This window comes from Thermobia domestica, chromosome 16 (assembly GCF_964235325.1).
Source record: "Thermobia domestica chromosome 16, izTheDome1.hap1.1, whole genome shotgun sequence".
In the NCBI taxonomy this organism is placed as follows: Eukaryota; Metazoa; Arthropoda; class Insecta; order Zygentoma; family Lepismatidae; genus Thermobia; species Thermobia domestica.
In genome coordinates this window covers 137,148,362-137,176,256 of record NC_137469.1, presented here as the reverse complement: position 1 = coordinate 137,176,256, position 27,895 = coordinate 137,148,362, and the positions used below count along the sequence as shown (strand labels likewise).

Sequence of the window (27,895 nt, the reverse complement as noted above, 5' to 3'; positions counted from 1 at the left end):
GACTGGTCTAAAAATTCTCACAGCAATTGGTACTTTATTGTGTTTTTTTTTATTATTATTATTTTCTGTAAATTGTCCCTGTGTTTCTGTAATGAAAAGTGATTTTTACCTGATTGTGCTAAATATCATTGCTTTCAGAAGTTCCCTAATGAGACGAATTAGTTTTACATTTCCACTTCCTTGCTAGGACAATCTGTGGCCCTTTTTTTATTTTCTTCCTTTTTTCTACTAAAAATTATGATATTGATCAGGGGATAGACAACGATGACATTATGGAAGTTTCGCTTGAACCTACCCACCGCAGAGAGCAAGTTGTTTTTCCATATGACTTTGCAGCAAAGAATTTCAATATGTGAATTTTTGTCCTTATCGTACTGTGTTACATTATTATTATTATTATTATTATTATTATTATTATTATTATTATTATTATTATTATTATTGGGTGATATCAATAAAACGGAGAAGTTACTCATTACGCCCAATTTTGAAGTAGTTACTCGCATTGGTATCAATAAAAAGAGAACTGAGCACTAGTCGTCTCGGCTGACCTTGAAGAAGCCCCGCCCTTTTGAAGTAACCACACCTCTATTCTCGAGCCGAGTAACTACTGCGCGTTTGATATCAATAAAAATCAAAGACTCTTCTGTGATGCTAGTAACTTCTCCAAATTTGTGGAGCAAGCTAAATAGGTGACTCCTTGCGAAATATGGCAGAGTATATGATTGTTTTACTAGGTAGAAAAACTTATAAACTGCATAGAAATGTTGGAAATGGAGATTACAAAAAGCATTATAAGTTTATGAAAGAAAATGTAGAGTGGTTAGCACAACATTTTTAAAGGAGAATCAACCGAAATTCCGGGTGGTGGACTACGTAATGATGAAAAGATGCGGGTTTTCTTCAAGGGCGCCGATCCTGTGGGGGCCCGGGCCCCCCAAAGCTCATGTGGGCCCCCTATTGTATTTATGAATATACAATATTTGGCATAATTAGAGTGCAATTTGTCTTAAAATCCTGATATATATACCTTCTTCATCTGAATTCCCCCCCCCCAATTTACAGAGAAATCGGTGCCCTTGGTTTTCTTGCGTTACGTGAGTGATCCGGGATTCCAGGTCAGAATGTCAGGGGATTCTGGTGTGGCTCAAAGTACTGTCTATGTCTACCTGAAAATGGATTGTTTCCGGAAGTGTGCGTAATATGCAAACAGCAAAGGCAGAGTGGCAAGAACAATATACATTTCCGGGTGCTATCGGAGCACTTGACTACACACAAGTGGCATTAAAGAAACCTAGTATTTTGGAGAGTAATACGTTAATAGGAAGAGCTATTTCGTGGCTAAGCGGTTAGCGTACATGCCTTTGGCATAGGAGACCCGCGTTCGATTCCCGGCAGGAGCTCATGTGGTTCGGATTCCACGTTAATCAGTGGGTTCTGTCTCATATAGGCACACTACTGAAAAGGACGTTAAACTAATAATCAACTCAACTCAACGTTGATAGAAAGGGTGTATATATGAGAATGTATTTTGTTTATGTCAAGGCGAAAGGGGACACGTATGGTGTAGCAAACGCAATCAGATGGACGTGATTTATGACGTGGGTGGCTGGACTTTTTTAAAAAGAAAACAAAGGAGCCAAGTGTCTGATTTCGTTCTTAAAGCCAAACAATCTACAAAGACCTTGGACAACACGTGATATGCGCTTGTCGCGTTAATCTTGATATTGCTGGATTCCAATCAACATCCATCAGCTCAAATAGGTTCATTCCCATCGTTTCAGTATTACTTTCTTCTTTCCCATTTTTTTTTTTTTAATTTTTTTCTCCTTTTTTATTTTTGTTTTATTCTCGCTCGAATATTAAAGATTCTCTTTTGAATTTGTGTCTCAGTCGTAGATGTATTTGATATTTCGTTGCATTTCACTGTAATTACTTTCAAAGTTTCGGCTTTCCTTCGTTTACTTTCTGGTAGCTGTGACTTTGAAAGTACCACTGGAAACTCTTTTACAATATCCATAAATGCACTTTGATTGAAGCTGTCGTTGCTACTTGCCAGTTTCATGGCTTTTAAGATACTACGCCATAGGTTAAAAACAACGAAATGACTGCGCGATGAATGGTAGAAAAGAGTAATCACTTCTTTTATTGATACGACTCAGTGCTACGTGCAGAGGAAGCGCGAGTAAACGTTCATATATCTGGAGCAGACTAGACCTGAGTAGTGGCTTGTTTTATTGATACGAAATTGAGGGAGGAGATTACTCCAGCTGTAGTTACTCCGATTCTCGAGCAGGACTTCTCAGGAGTAGTTACTTATTTTTATTGATATCACCCATTATTATTATAACAGTACCATATTATATTTTTGCAAAGAGTTAACGTAAATGTACACTTGTAAAAATGGTATCAGTTAAGTTTGTAAACCAATGTAAGGCAATTACTGATCTGATACATACATAAATTTCATAAAATTACGTAGGGTATGTTCAGTGGCGTATTTAGGGAGGTGGCTTCCGGGCTTAAGCCCCCCCCCCCGAAATCTTACTTAGTATAGTAAAGTAAAGTAAATATCTTGCAGAATTTTCACATTTCCAGGCAAACTTCCCCCCCCCCCCCGAAAGTTAGCAAAGCCCCTCCCGAAACAAAATCGTAAATACGCCACTGGGTATGTTTTAGTGTGTTAAAGAAGTGTTAAGAGCTTATGCGAGTATTGGCATTTGCCAAAATTTCCCTTGCATTGTTTGAAAAACTACCGATTATAAAAGCATATTGCAAAAAGAATTTTTTATTGGTTCTGTAGACCTTCAGGAAGACAAGCTTACCACTATAGTTAGTTTAGATTGTTTCAACAATTTATTGTGTTTAACCAAAAGGTTCAAAAAAGTCTCTTTTTTTTATTTAAAACAGCGTAGGAACACATTGTTATGAAAGAAACATAGGCATATTGCATATCAATCTTCTCAGAACGTGTGATCTTCCAAGTGGTTCTTTCCAAATAGTCACATCTTTCAAACAACTGTTACTACAATGAAAAAACATGCCTTTTGCAAGTAGTCCCAAAAACGGAGCTACTTGGAAACTGCACAGTTTGTCTCCTAGGAGGCTTGAGTAAAATTTTGTTACGGCTGCCGGAAAAGGTAACATGGACTAAACTCTAGAAATATCACAAGAAGAAAAAATAATTGCAATAATAACAAGGGGTAGTATGAAAAAGAAAAAAAAACTTTCCAAATAACCTTAGTGTACGGTATCAACTAATAATTCTAAATTTCTAACTTCATCTTAATTAATTCTGACTTTTTTTCAACCAGAATTGAAACAATTAATAAAAATAGAATTACATATCGCGATTTTAATAGTTCTCTAATTTTCACATCAAAATGAATTTACATTGAAAGCACTCAGTTTTTTAAAAAATATTCTTCAGTTTAATGAATCTTTTCAGAAGCTGGAATTAACCAGCACCGGCGACTCAGTGGGTTTTTTAAAGAGTGTATATATATCGCATGCTCTGTACAAGAGTGTTACAACTCAAAAAATGGAAATTTTGAGTTATCATCGCTCAAAAGTGAATATATAAATAGAAGCGAGTTCTACCTGGTTGTATTTTTGCATGAACATAACTAAACAAATTAACTCCTAGATGACAGAAATACCAGTATTCCAGGCAACGATTTTGATAGAACAAACTTCAAAAGTCATGCTACCACAAATGAGTATTTTTGGCTTGTAACAGTCTTCCACCAGGTGTGCGATATATTGTAGATTCACTTATTACATTTATCGTGTATTTGATTTCTTGATTCGAAACAAAACTTTTATTAATTGTTTCAATTGTTGTTAATTTCTGTAGCAGTTATTTTTCTTATTCTTTTATTTTCATTAATATTTTGTATATTATTATTTTATAATTCAATATGTTTATGTATTTTTATGTATATTCTTTAGTATATTGGATACATCCAATATATTAATTTTCTTCTTTAAAATAAAAAAATAAAATTAAAAAAATAAGTCATTGTGTTTTCGGATGAAGAACAAACTTTAAAGTTGCCCTTACACCACATTGTCTGTCTTTAGAAATATATACAGGGTGAGCCCTTTTTTCTAGAAATTCCTTTGTAACTTTTAAACTAACAAATTAGAAACACTCAAATTTTATATGATGTGACTATGGACAGATGAAAGTCGATTGACATACTATGCAATAACACCAGATTGACGTTGTTTCCAACCCAACATAAAGTTGAATCTCTTTAAATGGTATTATTATACATTTCAAATCTACTTGTTTTATGGATTGGATTGCAGTTTAGCGTCCCGTTCAGCAACGAAGTTATGCAACACGTGGACCTTCAGCTTAACGTGGAATCCAGACCACATGAGGCTCGAATCGGATATCAAATCCAAGTCTTTCCACGCCAAAGGCGCGTACGCTATCCACATTACCACGAAGGAGCACTCGAACCCAAACGAAAATTTACAAATGTGGTCTTGTAAGTTTTTTTTTTAATTATTATTATTGACATCTTGATTTCAAATATGTAATAATCTGAAGTAATGCCATTGGAAATAATATAATATGTTGGGTTGGTAACTCTGTTATTCTGGTGAACTCCCTCGGGGATGCCGTGCATGCTTTTGGTCCAGAAAACCCGAGTTTGATTCCCAGCGGGAGATTATGTAGTTCAGATTCCTTGTTAAGCTGAAAAGGGTCAACGTTTCATATAGCCTTGCTGCTGAAAAGCACGCTAAACTCAAATCAAAACCAAATCGAAAACTTATTATTTTGATATTGCAGTGTATATTAAACAATTTCTCCGGGTCCAATTTTGGATCATACAAAATTTTAGCGTTTTTTAAAACTTATTAGTGTAAAAGAAAGATAAATTGTTCTGTTTATGTGCAAGTTCTAAGGAGTTTTAAAGGAGAATTACACAAACTATACTGTTCTTATGATCTTTTTAAAAAATGAAAGAAGAAAGTAAAAAAAAAATCTAATGAAAAATGAAAAAATAGAACTATAATTTGTGTAAGAAAAATTAAATTATGAAAAATAGTAAAATCGTTTGTGACAAATGAAAGTACCTCCATATATACTGTATGGCACAGAAGTACGTGTATATGTTGTAATAAATAACACTAAAATATACTCATGAATAGTTAATTTGTATTATACTGGAATTAAATAATATAACGAATATTAATAAATATGAGTAAAATATAAATGAATTGCAAATTATCTCGAAAGCAGTCTTTTACAAGATAACTTAAGTGAAGTACTATGAATCTGAGTCCAACAGTGTTGCCAACAACCTATGAAGAAAATAGGCTAGATGGCTTTCAGAAATAAGCTTTTTTACGCAAAAAAAAAAAATGGCTAGATTTTGAACTGCTAACCTATAATGCACATTGTAGATTTTAAACTTTTTTTTCTATGTGTAGGATTATAAGTGGGTTATAGTAAAATTTGAAATGTTGAGTGTTATTCGCTGAAGACTAACAAACAATATACATGGCTTTAAATTATAATAAAATCTATCAACAATTCACCCTATTTGTAAAAGTCAACAACCATATTATCATTTGAATTGAAATAAGTTATCATCGATGACGTCGCAGCTAGCCGAGGAGCTGGAACTGCATGCACCATCGTTGGATTGTGGATTAGCAGCGTTTATGTAGACCGCCATTGTCTCAATTTTCAGTAGTACTTTCGGCAGGTCATACTTCTTACAAACACTTCTTATTTCTTCGTACACTGACACGAATCATCATGATTACATTGAGAGTCTTCAAGCTGATCAGATATCCTATTTCTTTCCTTTAACCCTTAACTGGTGACGTTATGCTTTTGTAACATAACTGGTGAGATGGGGTGACAAACCCAATTTTAATTTTTTCTTGAAAATTCAAGGTGGCAACGAAAAGTTGTTTGGTGTATTTTGGGAAACACTTTATTGACTACCTAGTTACACGAGATATACCAAGAGTGGTATACCGCTATTAATATATTTTGAAACTACATAAAACTTTTCAACATGATTTTTTTCCCTGAAATTTTCATATGGCGCAGAAGAAGATATAACATTTTCCGCAAACAGGAGTTAGGCATCGGTAACAAGCGTTCTTCATCTTCTTGTCTTTCTTTCTTGGGCACTTTCCACATCGCACTTGTTTGTCAAACTCGCTCGGACGTTCTGCAGGAACCTTTGTTCTCAAAATGCGGAAAATAGTCATACGCAGTTCTCTTGGTAAGCGGCTATTCAGAAGTCTTGCATTCAAATGTGGTCGTATTAGATCTTCGGCCAAAGTTTTGATGAAAATTAACCTTGTCTGTGAAGGATTTCCAGCAAATGAGCTGAATAGAACATAGCTGTTGATTAGACTGCAGAAAAGTGTAGAATATGGCAAGCGGCCAACGCCGTGTGCGACGACTAGTGAAATAAACGGAGCATTTTTCATCAAGAGCGTTTACTCCTCCCTTGGTTTGATTATAAAATTCAATTATTTCAGGCTTCCCTGTTTCTATGTCTTCTGCCTTGCTGTGATGCATTGAGGAAATCAGGAGAACTGCTTTGTTACGTTTTGAAACATACGAGAGAAGTGTGATATCACCTGTGAATCCATACAATGAGGACCCTTCTTCTCTAGTTTTGAAGGGAAGGAATTCTTTTGGTATTTCCTTTTGATTTTTCTTTAGAGTTCCTACGTAAGTTAAGTCTCTCTTCAGAAGCTCTGTCACTAACTCAATGGAAGTGAACAAATTATCAGCGGTTACGTTGCGATTGCTGCCAATAATTGGAGTCACTAAGCGGAGTAAAGATTGAGTTGGTTTATGGAGTTTGGTCTCGACAGAAGATAGGCCTTTTCCATCACTGTCCGTTCCTGAATAAATGAATGCATTACTGCAGTAATGTGTTTTAGCGTCGTTCACTATCATAATCTTTATTCCATATTTACAAGGCTTGCTGGGAATATACACTTTAAATTTGCAGCGGCCTCTGAATCCCACCAACATTTCGGCCACACAAGCATATTCATAAATAGAGTAACATCTCTGACAATTTTCTATAAATTTTTCAAACACCCAGGAAAATAGGGCTGTTCTGTCAGTTTTCTTGCGTTCAATTCTGCATGCAGCATCATCAAATGGAAGACACTGAAGAACTACTAGAAACCTCTTTTGTGACATTGTGCAGCGAAAGATATCTCTTCCTGTACCGTCTGTTGCAAATAGTGCAGTAATATCTTCATGATTAGCTTTAAAAATTGCACAAAGAAAGAGTAGTCCAAGGTAAGCCTTCAACTCTTGCAGAGTCATGTCTATGTAGTCAGATCGCTTCTCATCAGAAAAGTCCTGCCTCACAGCTAACAACTTCTGGTTTGTTTGACGAACTATCTCTTCCAAGATGTCATCTGTAAACAGCAATTCCCACGCTACTCGTTCAGTGCATCCTGTACCAAGAGATTTGGATTGCTGAGTTAATCCAGGAAGGTGGAAGATAATATTATGTCGCCTCGTCCGCACGTATTTCTTTGGTTCGATGGGTGTCCACCTAAACCGGTTCTTCCCAAAGTACGTTTCTTCTGAAACTTTTTTCTTTTTTCGAGACGGTGACGCTTCTTCATCCTCCTTTGCCTCTTTTTCAGTTTCACTTGAAATTCTGGGTTCACTTTCAATGATTTCGTCTTGGTTCCCTTCAATAACGTCATCTTCATGATCACTTAGATGTTGCAAGGACACACTTTCACCCTTTCGCCACTGAAATCACTTTCCATATCCTCTAACATTTCAACAGCCCACTCCGAAAAACACGGCTCGTCTACGTTCATTTTGTTTCTTGTAGAACTCATTTTCTTTAAGAATAAGAAACATGCGATTTCAAAAACTAGTACGTAAATGGTGAGGTAGGGTTACACAAACCCCAGAGGAAAAGGAGAAAACAACAATCAAGACCGGCTTGCTTGGAACAGCACGTGCACACATCTGAATTGTTGCAGGGGTACTGAATGAAAGGTACTGAATCGATCAGGGTGTTAAGCTGTTTTTTTTCACTTCGCTGTATAACAAGAAAATATGTACACTATCAGTGTTTTCACTTTCTCAAAACTCAAAAATACCGTACTAAAATACAGAGCGGAAGTGAACAACAAAGTAAACATTAATAAAAACCAAGAGAATTGCTAACATAAACTTTTCAGCTCAGAAGAGTAATATTGATCTTGCTTCAGTCGATAGTTATGGAAATATTGATAATTTATTTCCTAGTGGACTTATTGATTCTAGTGAATATATGGCGTCTCGTGAGAGATATGTCAATACTTTGTATTTACTAATGATGTTTTTTCTGGATTATTTTCCGTTAAATGAGTAAATTTATTGATATGGTTTTCTTTAAATGCTGGTTTAAGTGTCTTATGTATGTGATGTTAATTACTTTTCCATACCATATTAATCTTTTGTTAAATACAGAGACGTAAAATCAGCATTATACTTATATTTCGTTTTTCAATGGCAGAAATAACACTGGAAACAGATATCGACAATTTTGTAGTTTACCTATTCAACAGCTATTTAGTTATATTTGTATTATATGTTTATTTATTTATTTTTAGGCGATGGTAACGATTCCGTTGTAGAGAACATCCAAATGGTGAGTGAATCTTTGATTGATGGAAAGTTCGGGGCAGTTTTCAAATTCGATGCTCCAAACGGTAAGTGTAGTGATTAGTAATTATGTCTAGGTAATATATATATATGTTACCTAGACATAAGTCTCACAACGTGGTGTTTTAGTGGGTCAATGTAAAATATCTTAGCAATATGAAATCCTTCAATATCTCTACCATGTAGACGGTTAATTTATAGATTTAGGATCGTTACAAAGGCACAGCATCTCCACCAGCTGAACAAAACCGGAGGGTCGCAGGTCTCATGGAGGGAGTCGAAAGCAGGAGAGGTAGTCAAAGGACGAGGAAAGAGAGTCGCAACAAAACGGCGTGAGATCTGCGTGACGGAGTGAGATATAGCAAGTGATATCAAACTCCGTCACGCAAATCTCGCGCCGTTGGTTGTGACTCTTTCCTCGTCCTTCGACTACCTCTCCTGCTTTCGACTCCCTCCATGAGACCAGCGACCCTCCGCTTTTGTTCAGCTTCCTTCCTTCTGGATTCCGCTTCATCATCATTACGTCAGAGGCATGATGTTCCTTCTCCAGGAAGCTTCTCAGTTTCCTCATTGTTGATCAGTGATAAAAAATCTCCAGAATGCCTACGTCCGCGACGCTGGCAGTTTTAACATTTCCGAAATTGTGTCTGTGTTAACAATTATTTACAAAATGTAGTTACATAAAATTTCCTTAATTCTTTCCCAGTAATGACTATTTCAGATTCTTTTCTCTTTCAGATTCTATCTGTTACAATAATGTGCCGCATCATGTCTTCCTTGATGCCAAAGTTATATAATCATTACATAAATCTAACTTCACAACTTGTAGCTTGTGAAATGTTTTTGTTATTTAATATTTCTTAACCTCATTCTGCTAAAAATAATTCAATGGAAAATAATCAAATAGAAAATTAAATGAAATAAATATTGAAAATACAGGCTCTGGGCTACAATATATATATATATATATATATATATATATATATATATATATATATATATATATATATATATATATAATATTAAATCAGTAATGGAACGGGTCACGAATTTGAGCAGTGACCCGAAAGACCCAGAGGCAGTGAGACCCGTAACCCACTAGATCTACTGACCCCAACAGGCACATGACCTGGTCTGACCCACAGACCTATGAACCAGTGTAACCCGCGACCCGGATGACCCAGAGACTGTCAAACCCATAACCTACTATATCCGGAGACCGCAACAGGCACATGACCTGGTTTGACTTACATAGACCTGTGACCCGTGGTCCAGGAGACGCAGAGGAGTCAGACTCGTAATTCACTAGCTCCAGTGACCCGAACAGTCAGATGACCCACTCTGAACCAGTGTGACACTTGACTCGAAAGACTCAAGGTGTTAAAAACATTTTCCATTTATCAGGGCTAAAAGGAAGTGAGGAATGCTCATCTGGAGTGCTACATTTCACATCTTCGAATCCGAAAAGTATAAATTTGACATCAATATCTTTCGCATTCTATTACTTTTACATGCCAACCTTTTCCCTTCGAGGAAAGGTTTCAGTGTCTTACCCTCCTCCCCTCAGTATATTGTTCAGATGGTACTTTATTCGTATACTAAATTCATTTAAAAATCCCCCAGGAGTCCATGTTGCATCGTACGGTCCACTATACGTTTCTTTTCTGAGTCAAAAATGTCTCTTGTTCTTCACCTCAACCATAGGTTGATGGGCAACATGGAAATTTTAAACTTTTCTCTCGCTTGGGAGAGCTGTTTTATACTTTGATAAGGCCTCTTCTTCGTAACTGCATCTAGATATTCTATTCTTAGTCTTCCTCTTTCAGGTTTTCCTTCTGCCTTTCCCTCTATCAGCAGTGATCCAATCGGAGTGTCGAATAAAATGGCCAAGCATGCTGTTTCTTCTTTTTCCTATTATCTTCATGATATGTCGTCCTTCATTAGCTTCCTTTAGTACGTCTTCATTCCTTTTCCTTACGGTCCATGATATGCGCAGCATTCTGCGCCAACACCACATTTCAAATGCTTCCAGCTTGTATATTCCAGCTTTTCTCAGTGTCCACGTCTCTGATCCGTACAGCGCCACACCAGTGTCTTAATAAATCGTTTGCGGACGTCCAGCGACACATTTCTTCATGTTAGTAATCCTCTTTTCCTATTGAATGCTTGTTTAGCCTATACTATTGTGGAACTTACGTATTTTTCACTTCTTCCGTCCTTTTTCTTTTTTTAGAAAAAAAAAAAACTTCTTCCGTCCGAGGATATTAGACTTCCTAAATAGGGGAAGGTCTTAAATTTTCTCTCCATCTAGCCATACGTTTGCCCCTTCCTGTCCTGCTCTTGTGCAATTTATCTCTTTCGTTTTCTTCTTATTTATCTTCATTTTGCATGTTTTTTCCAGTTGGTCGTTCAAGTTTGAAAGTGCTTCCTGCAAGTCCTTTTCTTCTTCGCTATTAATGCTATGTCATCAACAAACATTATTGTCCTGAAAACCTGACCATTTATTTTTACACTTCCTCGTTTTTATCTAAGAATTCTTTCATAGCCTCTTCTATATAGACGTTGAACAGGAGAGGTGAAAGTCCACATCCTTGTCTCACTCCTTTACTTATTCTAGCTTCCTTCTGATCTTTTCCTATAACAGCTGTCTGGTTCCTGTAAAGTTGGTATATTATTCTTCTGTTTCTCTAATCTACTTTCAGATTCTTCAACGCTCTGAATATGATATTCCAATTTACGTTGTCAAAAGCTTTCTCTATATCTACAAATGCTATCACAATTAGTTTGTTTATTCTGATGTGCTGTTCCATGATCAACCGGATACTCAGTATTGCTTCCCTTGTTCCTCTTTCCCTCCTCAATCCAAACTGCTCCTCTGATAACCGTTCTTCGATCTTCCCCTCTATTTGTTGTGTGATAATTTTGCACAGTATTTTTGATGCATGGGAAAGCAAAACTTAACGTTCTGTGTCCTTCGCATTTACGTGCGCCTTTTCTCTTCGGGATAGATACCAATATGCTTTTCTCGAAGTTTCTTGGTATTTTTCCCGAGATGTACATTTAATTAATAAGATTAATAGTTTCTTCTTTGCTGCTATTCCGAGATTCTTAATCACTTCCGTTGGTATTTGATCTATTCCTGGGGCTTTACCATGTTGCATTTTCTCCAAAGCATTGTCAAATTCGCACTGTAAAATTGATGGTCCTAATTTATTTTCATCGACGTCTTTTTCCTTCTCTATCTCTTCTTCGTTCACTCTGTCTCCTTTGCCTAGTTCTTCATTGTATTCTTTCCATCTTCTTGTTTTCTGCTCCTCTTCTATTAGCGTTGTTCCATCCTTGTCTATGATAATGTCTGTGCGTTTTTTGTCTCACAGAACTGTTTTCTTACCTTTCTATATGCCGTTTCTGTATTGCCTTTGACTATATTTTCCTCAATTTCTTTGCATAAATTGTTTATCCAGTTTTCTCTGGCCTTCTTTACTTCTCTATTGATGTGACTTCTGCAACTTTGTATTCCTCTTCTTTGTTTCTTATCTTGAACTGTCTTCTTTGCTCCATCATTTCCAATATTTCTGCTGTTATCCAGGGTTTATGTTGGGTTCTCGTTTCCCTTCCTATGTGCTCGTCGGCAGCTTTTGTAATCCCTGCTTTCGTGGCTTCCCATTTCGAGTCGGTGTCATCACCTGCTAAAGCTACCTTCGACGTCTCTTTGTCGCATTTGCAAATTCTCTTTTCATGTTTTCATCTCTTCTTAGCTTGATCATGTCCCATCTTTTGTTTTATGCTACCACTCGTTTCTTCTTTAGTCGGAGTTCGCTCTTCATCAAAACTAAATTATGGTCTGAGTCAACGTCTGCTCTTGGGTAACTCTTACTGTTCTTCACTTGATTTCTAAATGCTTGTCGGACCTGTATATAGTCTATTTGATATATTTCTTTGTCTACTGGTCTTGTCCATGTGTATCTTCTTCTTAGTGATTGTTCGAAATGAGTTTTCGTTACAGTCAGATTATGGCTTTTGCAGAACTCAATTTAACGTCTACCTCTCGCATTCCTTTATCCTAGGCCAAAATTCCCAGTTACGTTCTCTTTTTTTGCCTTCGCCGACTACTGCGTTCCAGTCACCCAGGATGATTAAATTGTCCTGTTTTTCAACTTTCATCAATACTTCTTCTATTTCCTTATAGATTTCTTCTACTTCCTCATCTGTGTAAATTGATGTAGGCAAATATACTTGGGTTATCGCCATATTTCTCGATTCGGTTCCTATCTTCAACATTATTATCCTTTCATTGTATTTCCAACTGCCTATAAGTTTGTGCTATCTTCTTATTCAAGACAAAACCGACTCCTCCTGTACCGTTTACAGCTCCTGGGTAAATCATTCTGAAGTCCCCGCTCCACATGTCTCCTCTATCAGGCCATCTAACTTCGCTGATTCCCAAGATATCTGTCTTCATGCGTTCCATATGTCTAAATGTATATAAATATATTACAGTAACAATTGAATTTTATATTACAGTAACAACAGAATTTTATATTTACTAGAAGCAACTAGGCGATCGAGACGTATGTTTCTGAATGCATAAGCAAACAGAGCAAGAGTTTGTTATTAATTTGGACTTACAAGTTTGAAACTATTTTTAAGCCGCGAACTGTACAATAATATCTATAACTTAGATTTCCTATATACACGGTGGGTCGCGGAAAGCGACAATTCATTTCATAATTTTGATGGTAATTTTGTCTAATTACAGGAGTGCGTAACGTTATTTTACAGTTGTATAAAATTCTATTTGACAAGTATAACAGGATGCATGATTTCCGATATGTGCACTAGTCAGCGAAAAACAGTTCGTTTCATATTTTTGAGGCTAAATTTTTTCGAAACACAGGTGGTGTTCAAAATTATTTTAAAGATGTATAAAATTCTACTTGAGAAATACAATAATATTCACTACTTAGATTTTCGATATTTTGATTACGCACTCCATGTTGCTGGTTCAGTTTGTAATTTTGAATGGAATTTTCCCGAAACACAGGATGTATAAATATGCACAATATTCGTAGATTGTTTTTAGCTACTTAGGCTTTGGATTTATTGATTACGCACACAAAAAGGTCAACTTGGAGTGCGGAACACACAGGTATACATTTTTTAAAAAGTATACAAAAATGTACAAAATTTGTACAAAATTATGAGCTGATTTAGTTTCTGATTTGGAAATTATGCGCTCCAAGTTGACGGATCTTTTCATTCACGATCTCGGTAGAGATAATCACTGGAGCTGTCAATTACAAAAACAGAATTCAAAAATCCGCTTTGTTCGATAATTATCATGTAAAGTAACGGGCTAAGTACTAAGAAGACAATGTGCGAAGTAACGGACTACGTACTATCATAATAAGACAACCTTGTATCGTGCGAATCAACGGACTACGTACTAACAAGACAAGCTTGTATCGTAAGAAGTAACGGATTACGTACTAACAAGACAACCTTGTATCGTAAGGAGTAACGGACTACGTACTAACAAGACAACCTTGTATCGTGAGAACTAACGGACTACGTATTAACAAAACAACCTTGTAAATCCTGCTTGCATTATCCTAGTAAGAAATATATATATATATTAGAATTACGAAACTGTAACACAAATATATAATCTTAAAATATATGTATGTACTGGTTTGGTCCGTTGGAGTTTTATTAGTAATGGAATTACAAATTGGAGTTGGATGAATGAACTATGCCAACCCACAAAGAGCTATGCCGAGGTATGAGAAAATCAAAGGAGACAGTGAGAAAACAAAACAAAACAAAACACAAAGACACAAACACAAGTAAGAGACAGGGACAATAGTGGGTTCTATTAGACTGTAAGGCAGAGGTGAATGAGAGTTAGAATATATATACCTGTATACAGGGATAAAAGTGGATTTGAAAAGGCAGGAGGACGCATAACGTCACGCCCTTCCTCATGCCTACCTTTGCCAATTGTAATTTTTTTAGTAAGTGTGGGGCGCCAAAGATACTTTTCGAAGTGGGGTAACAGCGTCCCCCTGAGTTCCCCCTCACTTTTATCCCTGCATGTATATAAATAAAACATGAATCTTAAATCTATACTGCAGTTAAATTGTTAGATATATAGGTTAATCAATCTGAATCTTCTTCGGCTTATGTCTACATCCAAACACCGCCGAGTTATTCTTAACTAACTTTGTCATCATCATTTCAGGTAAAGTCTGTTCTTACATGGTTCATTGGCATTATCAAGATAAAGGAGACACAATTGAACTAAATATAGTAAGTGCCCAATTCTTTCTGTGTATTTTGTTAATAAGAAAAATTTGATATAAACAGGGTTTTTGTATGTGCTAGTCAGCGAATGTATTTGGGTAAATAAATTGAGCTGTTTTACACGGGAAGGTCCCACAAGTTGTCCCTCAAATCTGATTGCCACATGGCACATCTGATAGAGCATGATGAGAAATGAAAACCATCAAAATTTAAGGTAATATGGACGAGACGGATAGGAGCTCGGGGCTTCAAAATTTGAATATCCAAAAAATTATATAATCTAATTATGTATGTTTAAAGTAAATATCTTGAAAACCGTTAAAGCAATCCAAACAAAAGTTGCACAATATAATGATAGTAAAATTCCCTATCGAAAAATGTAAACAGTGTTACCATAGGTGAAGCAGTGTTGCCAAGTCAGCATAAAATATTTTGTTTGAGATAGTACCATATACAAGTGTGCACAGATTTAAAATGCACTATTATCACTAAAAATAACAGTGAAGTGTAGTGGTACAGTGTTGCACACTGTTGGAGCTACATATGCTGAAAATGTTCAATGGAGAAGTCTTATATGTAGCAACAGGTGGTAATAAAGGAATCTGGGTCACATAGTACGAATTTAGTTCAAATGCATCTAGCAAAATGTCAACAGTGTCACAGAATATTGATGCATTTGAAAAACGAGATCGAGTGATGCCATTTTTACGTCTTCTGTCAGCTCCGAAGCTATATAGGACGGGACCTATAGTGTAAAGTGGGATCCAAACCACTATGAAAGAGAAAGATAACAATGAAATATAAGGAGAAAAGTACAACAAAAACATGTCTGAGGCGGGATTGAAACCCACGATTCCTAATATCGGTTGTCTAGCCTTCTAGATCACACACTATCCGGGCCGACTAAAAACGAAATGAGGTAATAATAAAATAATTATATCTCCAATGTGAATAATGATAATATTACAGTGTACAGTAATATTATCATATGATGTTTAGGGAAAAAAAAAGGAAAAGAATATGTCACTTAACACGAAAAACATTAACAAGAAGATACTCTTCCAAATATTGATAAGATAATCTGGAGAACCAGTTTACAGAATTAGAAAACACGTGTTCCTTTCCTCGTGTATATCATTTTGTTTTCGCGACTTGTCTGCTTATTCATTGGGGTTACAGAAATATAATGCAAAACCATAACTTTTTTTCTAATACATTCCTTTATACCATCAGTTGCCATACCATGACTTCTCCATTGTAAATTTTCAGCACACGTAGCTCGAACAGTGTGCACCACTGTACCACTACACTTCACTATTATGTTTAGTGATAATAGTGCATTTTAAATCTGTACACACTTGTAATGGTGCTATTTCAAACAAAATATTTTAATGCTGAGTTGGCAACACTGCTTCACTTATGGCAACACTGTTTGTGGCTTTCGGTACAACATTTTGTTTTCATTATATAGTGCAACTTTTGTTTTGATTGTTTTAACGGTTTTCAAGATATTTACTTTAAACCCACATAATTCCATAATACAATTTTTTGGATATTCAAATTTTGAAGCCTGTAACTCCTATCCTTCTGGTACATACCACGTTAAATTTTCCTCATGTTCATTTCTCATGATCCTCTATCGGATGTGCTATGTGGCAATCAGATTTTAGCTACAACTTGTGGGACCTTCCCATGTTAAATAGACGTAATATATTGTTCGTATGGGAAATATGTAGGGGAGTTGCATGAAACTTTCGCTGTGAGAAATATTTCGGTGGTGAATTAATATTTTACTTGTAGTTACAAATGGCTACTTTATTGGTTGAAGCAAAAAATGACTCTAGGGGGAATCGAACCCGGGACCCTTTGCACGTGAATTGCAGATACTCCTCACTCTCCCATGCCAACACTTGATAACTTTGTGTTAAATTTTGCATGTTTCACAATCCTACCATGCACGCGCAAGGGATTCCCCAAAGGAACGTAGGGAGTCCCGGATAATCTGCCAAATGAAAATTGGTCTAAATGGATATGAATTGATAAGGTTTCTACCAGCTAACAATAATTCGTTTGTATTAAGTCAATATCTGGAACAAATACAAAATGGCGGACACCTTCATGCCCGTTGTGTGTGGTTGCATAATCACCAGGTACGGATGCTGGTCAACAGTGACGTTCTGAGTATTAAGTGTAGCGAATTTGTACTCAAATGCTCTAGAAAGACGTCTGGAGTGTCGGTACAGCACAACAGATGATGCAGGATGATTCACATGTGTGGAAACACTTAACGAAAAATGCCCAGAAATGCACTCATACTCAGTAAACGTGAGTTCAAAACGTCAGAAATGTAAGGATTAGCGTCAAGAACATGAAAGAAATTGCCAATTCACCAATAATATTCCATCAAACCGATGCAATATGATGTGCACGGTTGCATACCAATAAGGATGCAACAACTGAAGCCAAGTTGAAATTGTGCAAGAGGACTCACTAAGAAACTGGCTAAACTAAAGGAATGTCACTGGTGGGATCGCATGATCGATATTGAAACGGCCAATGAGTGTGTTGATATCGACATGTAGAAAATGAACAAATGTCAACATGTCCCACTACTGCTGCACACTGTCCCACGTGCGAAAAATAGGAAAATAAATACTCGGGTCTTGAATCTAAGGCCGTTGGCTCCCAGTAGGATTGGAAACTGCGAGCACGCGAGCGAAAGCGAGCGCTCTAGCCCTGAGGCTCGAGGAAGCCTCACTTTCTCTTTATTAATTTCTTTGAGGAGTACCCATTTTGTTTGGCAAGCGCTCTTGTACAGCCTCCCGACATGTTTATCTGTTTCATTTTGTTACTCCTACTGAACAGTTGTAAACAGAGTTTTAAGACATTTCTTCCTATTTCTCATGTCGTTTTATTTTCCATATGTAGTTTTCCAGCTGTAGTGTTACATGTGCCAAATTGGTTCATTTTCGTATTTGTTGAGTTGAGTTGATTTTAACGTCCCTTTCAGCAGCGAGGCTATGAGACGTGAACCTACTGATTAACGTGGAATCCGAACCACATGAGCTCCCGCCGGGAATCGAACCCGGGCCTCCCACGCCAAAATCGCGTACGCTAACTGCTTAGCCACAGAGGAGCTCTATTTTCGTATTTGTCTTGGTATGTGCACTGTGTGTAAGATACGAATTTCTGGAGGTATTTTCCTATATTTTGAGTACGTCATATGTCTTAGAATACGTGGGACATGATACAAATTTGTTATCTTCACGCTATATCAGAATTTGAACCATGGATTAAGAGATTTCTATTCATATGTGTCGACTGTGGGACAATGTCCCAAACAAAGAGGGACATTGATACAATCGTGTTCTACTTACGTTGTACCGAAAAGTGCATCAGATATAATAGCAGAATGTACAACGTTATTTTCCTAGTTTTCGCACGTGAGACGGTGTCCCAGCAGTAACGGGACATGTTGACATTTGTCCATTAGCTACATGTCGATATCAACACACACATTGGCCACATTTCAATATCGATCATGCGATCCCACTAGTGACATTCCTTTAGTTTACCCAGTTTCTTAGTGAGTCCCCTTGCACAATTTCAACTTGGCTTCAGTTGTTGCATCCTTATTGGTATGCAACCGTGCACATCATATTGCATCGGATTGATGGAATATTATTGGTGAATTGGCAATGGCTTTCTGTTCTTGATGCTATTCCTTACATTTCTGACGCTTTGAACTCACGTTTACTGAGTATGAGTGCAATTTTTATGGGCATTTTCCGTTAAGTGTTTCCAGACAAGTGAATCATCTTTCTTCACCTGTTGTGCTCTACCGACACTTCAGAAGTCCTTCTAGAGCATTTGAGTACAAATTCGCTACACTTAATACTCAAAACGTCACTGTTGGCCAGCATCCGTACTTGGCGATTATGCAACCACACACAACGGGCATGAAGGTGTCCGCCATTTTGTTTTTATTCCAGATATTGACTTAATACAAACGAATTACTGTTACCTGGTAGAAAACCTATCAATTCATAACCATTTAGATCAATTTTCATTTGACAGATTATCCGGGACTCCCTACGTTCGTTTGGGAAATCCCTTGCGCGTGCATGGTAGGATTGTGAAACATGCAAAATTCAATACAGCAGGTATGACTTCTTCAGTGAATTTTTTACCCGCCCTCTTTACGTTGGATAGTTTCCGAACTATTGGCGTCCGAAAGTCATTTTCCCACGTTTTCGGCACCTTGTAGATCCGAAACTATGCCCGATAGCCGAAAGTTCAAGAGAACATTTTTTCTTGTCTCAGTGGCAGGAGTCTCTTCCCAAGAGTTGTAACACTGTAACACTTATTTTGCAACACCCGATATATATATATATATATATATATATATATATATATATATATTAAATCGTGCTTTGAATTTTAGGTGGTGCACAATATATGACCTCGTTTTTTCATTATTATTAATAATATTAGTATTAATAGTTAGTACAAACAATATTAGCAATTTCTTCATGGTATACTTCTAACATGCAATGGAGAAGCTCATTTTGTATGATTTTTGACATATCCTTAAAAATTGTTGAGTTTTCTAATGACTCTTGAGAGCGCTGTCAAGTTCAGCGCTGAAATTAATTAATCTACTAAATACGCATGGATTTGAAGAAGAGTCTATTTCATCATGTTCTCTTAAAGCCAGTTCGAAGACGCCGCAAAACCGAATTGGTGATTATATTGAGCACGTAACTGTTTTGCGTCACTTTTTGATTGTAATTGTCAATGGACCGCCTATAACCAGCATCTCGTTGAGCAGCAAATATCCACATTTCCCAACACAGTGAGGGAAATCACACCGGAATCATTAACGTGTTTTTATATGAGCTAACAAATTTTCTTTTTTCTTTCTTTCTTTTTTTCTTTTTGTTTATGCAGATGCTGGATATCCACAATACCTTTTTTACTCTATGCATCTTTCGCCGCCCGAACAACAAACACGAAAAACAAAACAAAGCATTTTAAACTTCACATCCACATAACCACTTATGTTGTTCGTACAAGTTGAGATTAAACTTCCTTGTAAATATTTGTTTCTGACTTCTAATTATTTGCGTTAAGTTGAGAGTCTGAATTGGCCCTCCGGTGTTTTTCACAAGTAGCTTTGCTTCTAAAGTTCTTTTTGAAAACGGCTCATTCAACAGAGACGTTACAGAATTCATTGTCACTTCACGTATATCAGGGACAGACACGTATTACGCAATTACAACAACCATCCCAATGAACAACAAAGACCGGCACACGCACCCACACGAGAATAGAAAGTACGAACAGATTCGACAATTTGATCGTGAACGTACTCCCGTCCGACTCCAAATACATGATTTTTTCCGGTGTGATTTGTTTTGCGCCAAAGAGAGGCGCTAGCCCCTATTTAATCAGCCAAAGGCACGAGTCATAGTAAGCGGAAGAGGAAAGTGAAGAAAGACAAGGATTTCCTACATTGGACATTGGTCAGTCAAGTTGAGGACAGGTATTGCAGTCCCCTTTAAAATCTCACCCCTTTCCCCCATGAACCTTCTTGTTATAAAAAGTGCTCTCCAATTCTCTCATTCACCCACACATATGAAAAAGAAAACATTCTCTTTATGCTGCCAAATTTATACTCATTCAAACACGATTGTATTAACTACTGACACCCTCAATCTGTCTTCAGTCTTTATGGGGTCGCTTTTACTGTTTCCATAGCTGCCTTGACCTTACTTGGTTGACAGAACCAATAGTTATGACCACTTGGCAATCTCGCATTTAGGCAAGGCGCAAGTTTTTTTTTTTTTTTTCTCCTATGTGTACGACTTGGAGGAACGGACCATATCCCTGCAGGCGAGAACCGTGTCAACCAATATTGCAGGGGGAAAGATGATGGAGAATTTCCAGTTTCAAAGCGTTGTTTTGGAAAAGTTGTTTTTGTTGGTAGACTTGCTTGCAAAAGATCTGCAAACATATAGATTCCTGTGAGGTACTATAAGGATCCTCGCACCTCGCAACCCCCACAGTAGCCCAGCTCGGGAGCTTGTCAAACTCCCAAGCAGAAAGCTATTAGCCAGCCCCATTGCAAACGCACTTCTTTAAGGAAAGACGATGTTGACAATAAAACGAAAAGTGATTTAGCATAAATAAAAAAATGAAAATATTGGAAGGAGATTTGTACAAACATGCAAACATTAAGAGAAACCGCCACTGATACATATAATATTGGGGGGGGGGGTGAAAGGTAACTCCGCTGAAAAACTTTCAGAGGTGGCTTGATATGCAGGGAAAACCGCTGAAAAACTTACATGAAATAAAAGAAAGTTCTAATAAACATGGATCGAAAAAAGTTTCATTTCAGAGTTATGAACAGCCGAATATTCGAAAAGTCGCGTTTCAAAACGCCCTGACTTAGAAAGTATAGAGCCTATTCCAAGCGGTTTAACAAATTACACAGGAACTAGTATGCGCTCTATCTAAATATCCATGTTTCAAAATTCACCGATACCAGCGAAACGAACGCACCATTAGTACTTAGAGTATCTCTACATCTCAACTTCCTTTTTACAGTTCGTTTCGCGATAAGGGACGATGGTAATGGATCTCTCTCTCTCTCTCTCTCTCTCTATATATATATATATATATATATATATATATATATATATATATATATATATATATAGAGAGAGAGAGAGAGAGAGAGGGAGAGGATTTAAAACAACACCGACAACGTGGAAGGTGGTTCCTGACACCAAGATATAATATTGGTCCACATCATATATATATATATATATATATATATATATATATATATATATATATATATATATATATATATATATATATATATATATATATATATAATTTTTTTTTTGAGTGAATTCGAATGATATTTCTTTCTTTGATTTCCCCAAATATGCAAAAGAGTTTTAAAAAATATATTAAGGGACATTTAGTGTCAGTGTCTTAAATTTATTTTTGAACTTAAATCGGTATTCTAGAGGAAATACTGATTGCATATTTTATTATTTTTTACGTATTCTTTATATCAAAATCTTGAATTCTTTCTTTCTTTCAGACTAAAAGGAATTCTCTAGAATTTGCTATGAAACCCTTACAATTTGGTGCTATCTATGCCCTGCACATCAAGCCAGAACCAGTCGTAGGAATGAGTATCTGGACAAATTATACGTACGTAACTCCAACGTGTCTACAATTCTACAACTACAATCTTCAATATTGCCGTAAGTATATGGTTCCTGTTCTGTTATTTGCATGTGGTATCATGACTAGCGTCATCTAAGCAATATTTCTCGAGTGGTGATATTTATCACCAATTAGGGATAGCCGGAACCGGTTCCTGGTGGAATAGTTTCTCGGCTCTGAATGGTTCCGGTTCTAGACGATCCAGTTCCGGAATCGAGTTTTTGGATCCAGGTCTGGAACCGGTTTCTGATATCCGGATCTGAATTTAAGTACGATGTCGTCTCGCAAGGAGGAACGTGTGAACGTGATCGAACAGGATTTTTTTGTATGTAAGTTACAACTGATTTTATTTTTCGCAAACGAGTTCTGAAACAAATGGTGTAATACAAAATCACTACTGAACATAAATAGCTTGTCTCATTTGGCTAAACAAACTGGGTAACTGGCAAACTCATTGCCTAAACACCCACTGGTGGACCAAATTTTTTTCTCGGTCCCGGGTTCGATTACCGGTGGGGGCACTCGGTCGAAAAAGTGTAAAAGCTTTTCAAGGCCAGCCACCCTGAATGAGGTTTTCCTGGGTTTTCCTCATTCACACCAGGCAAATGCCGGAGTGGTTCCTAACTTATAAGTCCCAGGCCGTTTCCTTCCTTCTCTTTCCCCGGATTGTGTGATCGCCGAGGGACGTCATCCCTCAAAACGTGAAGGGCTAAATCGCCTTAGATGCCGAAAGCCCAGAAATCTAAATCCAAAATCCTAAATCCCCAAATTTTTTTCTGGGGTCACAAGCGGGTCTGTGCGGGGAGGGCAGAAGCGCGTGGTCCTCTTTGCAGTGTTTTGAAGGTCAACTTTGTGCCTCCTTTACGACTCTTTGACGGGGAGTTCGGATCCAGGTCTAGAACCGGTTCTGAAAACCAAATCTCCAAGAACCGGTTTCTTGCGGAACCGGAACTTTGTGGCCATCCCTAATCACCATGATGATCTAGCTGTGACCAGATTATTTAAAGACAATCTACAATATTACTCAGGTATAACGGTGAATATTTGAACATCAGATACACCTAGATATACCAAACGATAGATCTAATCGAGCTGAATATAATGACTTGCTTGAGTGCAAATCTTAGTAATTTTGAGGGAAATCAAGCGCAACTATAGTGATCGCAAGCAGTTTCGAAGCTTGACCTAAATCTACCGATTTTTTCGTCCAGTGGAGCGCGACGGTGTGTTCCGATCGTCAGGTCCTCTCTCTCGCATGCTATACGAAGAACATCTCCCGAGGATACAATGTTATCGGATCACAGCTAAGTTATTTTTGTTATAACTTTATATTTTTGCTATTACTATTGTCACCATTTAGTTCGAATAATTGATACTGTTGGTATTATAGTTCTTTAAGTTTTTTTTTTTTTTTATCGCTCGATTACCGTGTCTTCAAAGTTTGGCAACATTGTTGGTGCATTTCTGCTGTTCCATGCTTTTTCAAGTGTGCATTCGAAAGTCAGTTCCATGAATCGTGCCGAATACTTCCGATGAAGCAGAGCAGTTCCATGATTGGTGTAGACCACAGGCTTCAGGAGATGTTAGCGGTCAGTAGAGCTATAACATTTAAGCCACTTATGAAGATGAAACTGTTTCTTAAGTATACTCTCATCATGCTTTTCATTATAACACTTGCAACACCCAGAATGGTTAACGAAATGTAGCACAAAATGTTGATTAACTCTAAAACGTACAATTTTGTTTAATACTGTGCAAAGGTGAGACATATCGTGCATACAGGGTGTCTCAAAAATTACCTGATATAGGGTAACTTATCAGAGTTACAACAAAACGTAAGAGAAGAAACCGTCTCCAAATATGTTGTTTTCAATCTAAAGTGAAGGATTTTTTTTAAATGAACGAGCAGTTTGGGCTGTACACTCTTTATGTGCCCAATTTAAAATGAAAATGCAATGTTGACATTTACATGAATCCATAACATAAATGAATGAAGTTACTGTTTGATATGAGGGCTGGCCATGAACACGTTAGCGTAAAAGACAGTAACTTCATTCACTAATGTTGGGGAACCAAGTAAATGGCAACGGTACATTTTTATTTAACATTGGGCGCATAAAGAGTGTACAGCCAAAGCAACTCCTCCGATTTAAAAAAGTCCTTCACTTTAGATTGAAAACATCATATTTGGAGACGGTTTCCCCTCTTACGTTTTGTTGTAACTCGGCTAATAACAGTTACCCTATGACAGTGGACTTTTGAGACACCCTGTATATATCAACCAATAGACGACATCGAACTGAATAAAGTGACATATAGTATGCGCCAAAATTTACAGTACTGGAATGAAAAGATTAACAAAATTACATTATTGTCGTCATCTGTGAATTTTTCTCCTAAGAAGAAATTAACATACACACTACATACATACATGCACACTATTAGCGTGTTGATTTACCATGGTTTGCGTAATGTAAGTGTTCAAAGTGTGCACCACCTCGATGTAGACAGTGTTCATATCGTTCACACAGATTCTTAAACATATCCTGAAACAAAGGTTGCTGCAGACTCCTGCAAAAGATGATGATTTGCTCACGTAATGCAGGCACAGTTGTTGGTGGATCTTCACAGTTCAACACACTCTCCTCCTTTTAATTACGGAGCCTTTTTAAAACATAAAGCCTGGGATACGGCGCCAATTTTGAACAAGATGTAGGGTTATTTTAAATGGCTGTGGATCAGACCCTAAACTCACGAAACTTGAAGCGTTTTACGGGGAATACATGAAAGTCCATAATTTGTGTGGTTGACGCAGATCGAATGTAATCAAGGATTAGGGGGTGAGGGAAAATAGAATATTTACAATTTTTCTAATAAAAATTTTGGCTTCTGCCCCCCACTCTGTCATTTTACAAGTTGAAGATGCGCATATAATGTACATTAAAATATTCTTTGGGATATTCTCAATAAAATATAACAGTAGTGTTACCATAGGATACACACAGCGTAATTAGGAAATTCGTCAAAATTATAATGTGTCTACGCCACTGATAAGGAATGAAAGGACAAAATGCAGGGCTATTTTCAAATGATCGTAGCTCAGGTTCTAATAGCAGTAGACTCACGAAAGTTGAAGCATTTTACGGAGAATATATGAAAGTTTCATAATCAGTTTGCTTTTCTCTCGGACACTGTAATCAAGGATTAGGAGTGGGGGGAAAATAGAATTTTTATAATTTTTCTAATAAATGTTTTGAGCTCCGGCCCCGTGCCCGCACTACAAGTTGCTGCTCAGACACAACAGCTGTTTGTCTCAGACACAAGATGCTGGAATATTTCCTCTGATAAAGTCAAATTGAAGAAATCCAGTGAAGTAGAGTTTGCTGTGTTGCATCTATTAGTCAGTCCTGTATGTTCGCAAAGTGGCTGTAAATTTGGAGCAGCCCGAACTCCAGTGGGAATGCTCCAGGCAACAGTGGGTTGAGAGAGAAAAGTTGGATTTGGAAGGGAGGAAGGGGAAGATAAAGGAGTAGATGAAGGTGAGGGAGGCCTTGATGAATCTGATGGGTCTTCTGAACCTAGAACATCTCTCGATGTCATTTCTACTTTTGAACACAAGAAACACCAAAGTCTCTAACTAACTAACGCTATGGTCTACGGAACCCGGAGGGTCAATGCCATGCTCACAAAACAAGTGAAAATAACAAAAGCAAAGCTTCAAGTGTTAGGGTCCGTACAGATAGATTCTACTGTATGTTAAAATGCGTACAGGAAAGAACGAGCTCACAACACTCAGTTCAGACTGATCAACACAGAAATGGAAAGAGGAACAACGATCTTTGCCTCTTATGAAACAAGGACTGTAGGAGCCCAGAAACCCAAACACACTCTCCTTATCACTCTATGTACACTCGTGTCCAAAATTATTGTCTCATATCTATAAATATGTTGTTATAGGAATATAACTTGATAACGAATTCGCCGCTATTTCTTATAATGTTAGTATGTGTATAATCGACAAAGACATGTATATAGCAAATTTCATGTCAAAAGAGCAATAAATAAAAACAGTAAAACGAAAATAAAACTTTCTTGTCCATTTACCAACATTTTGTTTTACTCATTCCAATTTTCTTATTTATAATTGTTTTTCTATGAAATTTACCACAAATATATACATTTCCCGATTATACACACAGTATCAGTATTAAAAGTACACTACAAAATCATTATAAAATTATATTCTTACAAGAAGACAATTATAGATATGCGACGATCATTTTGGACATGAGTGTACCACGTGTAGAAATAAATCTATCTTTCTCAGCCAGGCCAACACCTGTCCCCCACCCACCCTTTATTTCTAATGACGCCACTGGCACCAAGATTAGAACGGAAACGTCCCCTGATTGATTATTTATGTTTTCTTTCACAAAAATTAACTTCCTGTTAAACCTCTGAGAGCAAAACTATGCACTTCAAAACTTTAAATGCGTTATAAAGAGCCTGTATGACAAATACAGTCACGTTAGTACACTTTTAAAACAAAATAACAACGTAATTTCTGTATTTAGCAGTTAGCTAGTATGTCTCCAGAGTAAAATACATGCAAGTGCACATATTTGATACCCAGAAACTTAAAAATAATTATTGTTAGTGGGGGAAACTGCAAGGTATCTATAAATAGTTACTTCGTGTCCCAAGCCTTATTTTAAGGTATCTAAATATAGTTACTTCGTATCCTAAAGGTACAGTTCTTGGCGGATCTTCACAATTGAACACACTCTCCTTTAACTTTCCCGTCTTATTAAACTCCTCTCGGAATTGTTCTGCTACCTTTTTCAAACTCGGTCCATCTTCACGACCACTTCCTGTATGAGCGGAAATAATGCTTAACTATGAATACTTTTTCTTCCGTCAAGAGACCCATTTCCAACAACAACACAACACACTAGTGCGAACACGTGCGGCTGGATTTATGCCCCGTCGACAAACGCAACCACATGTTCGAGATGCACTAGTTTCAGTACTGTATATTTTGGCGCATACGGTACTTGCGGGTAAAATGCTCATGCATAATTCGAGTTGAGTTGAGTTGATTTTGAGTTTAACGTCCCGTTCAGCAGCGAGGCTATATGAGACGTGAACCTACTAATTAACGTGGACTCCGAACCACTTAAGCTCCCGCCGGGAATCGAACCCGGGTCTCCCGCGCCTCATGCATAATTCGAGAAAATTGCTATAAAAATCTATTTTTAAAGCGCTAAGAAGATATTTTGCCGTTACCAATGTAACTGCTAATAGAGATATTAATAATAGAGGTACTATTATATATATGAGATACTAATATAATTTTTTTGCAATCGATTCAGCTTCTCATAAGTAAGTTCCATTTCCTCCGTTAACTCTCCATTCAAACTCGAAGTGGTTCAGATAAACTATTTCCGGTTTCAACATTTATCATCATAGAACAAAAACAGTAATATATAGCGACAAACAGTTTTCTGCAACCGATATATCGCCTCATATATATATATATATATATATTATATCGAAGCTCTAATTCATTCGCAGGGGTGACAGTTTTAATTCATCAAATGATTCTAAACTAGTGTGCAAGTAAAATTATCACATTATTTTGTTACAAATAGCTTTACATAAATTTATGTT

The 27,895-nt window shown here is 37.0% G+C and overlaps 1 protein-coding gene across 1 annotated transcript in view; it reads left to right on the top strand.

The window, feature by feature from the left end:
• Positions 1 to 27,895, top strand: part of LOC145673452 (tyrosine-protein kinase receptor torso-like) — a 292,790-nt gene that overhangs the window by 93,041 nt on the left and 171,854 nt on the right. The window contains exons 3-5 of the mRNA XM_081743164.1: positions 8,623 to 8,721; positions 14,916 to 14,983; positions 22,098 to 22,263. Coding sequence (XP_081599290.1) covers positions 8,623 to 8,721; positions 14,916 to 14,983; positions 22,098 to 22,263 — 333 coding nt within the window. The remainder of the gene's footprint in view (positions 1 to 8,622; positions 8,722 to 14,915; positions 14,984 to 22,097; positions 22,264 to 27,895) is intronic.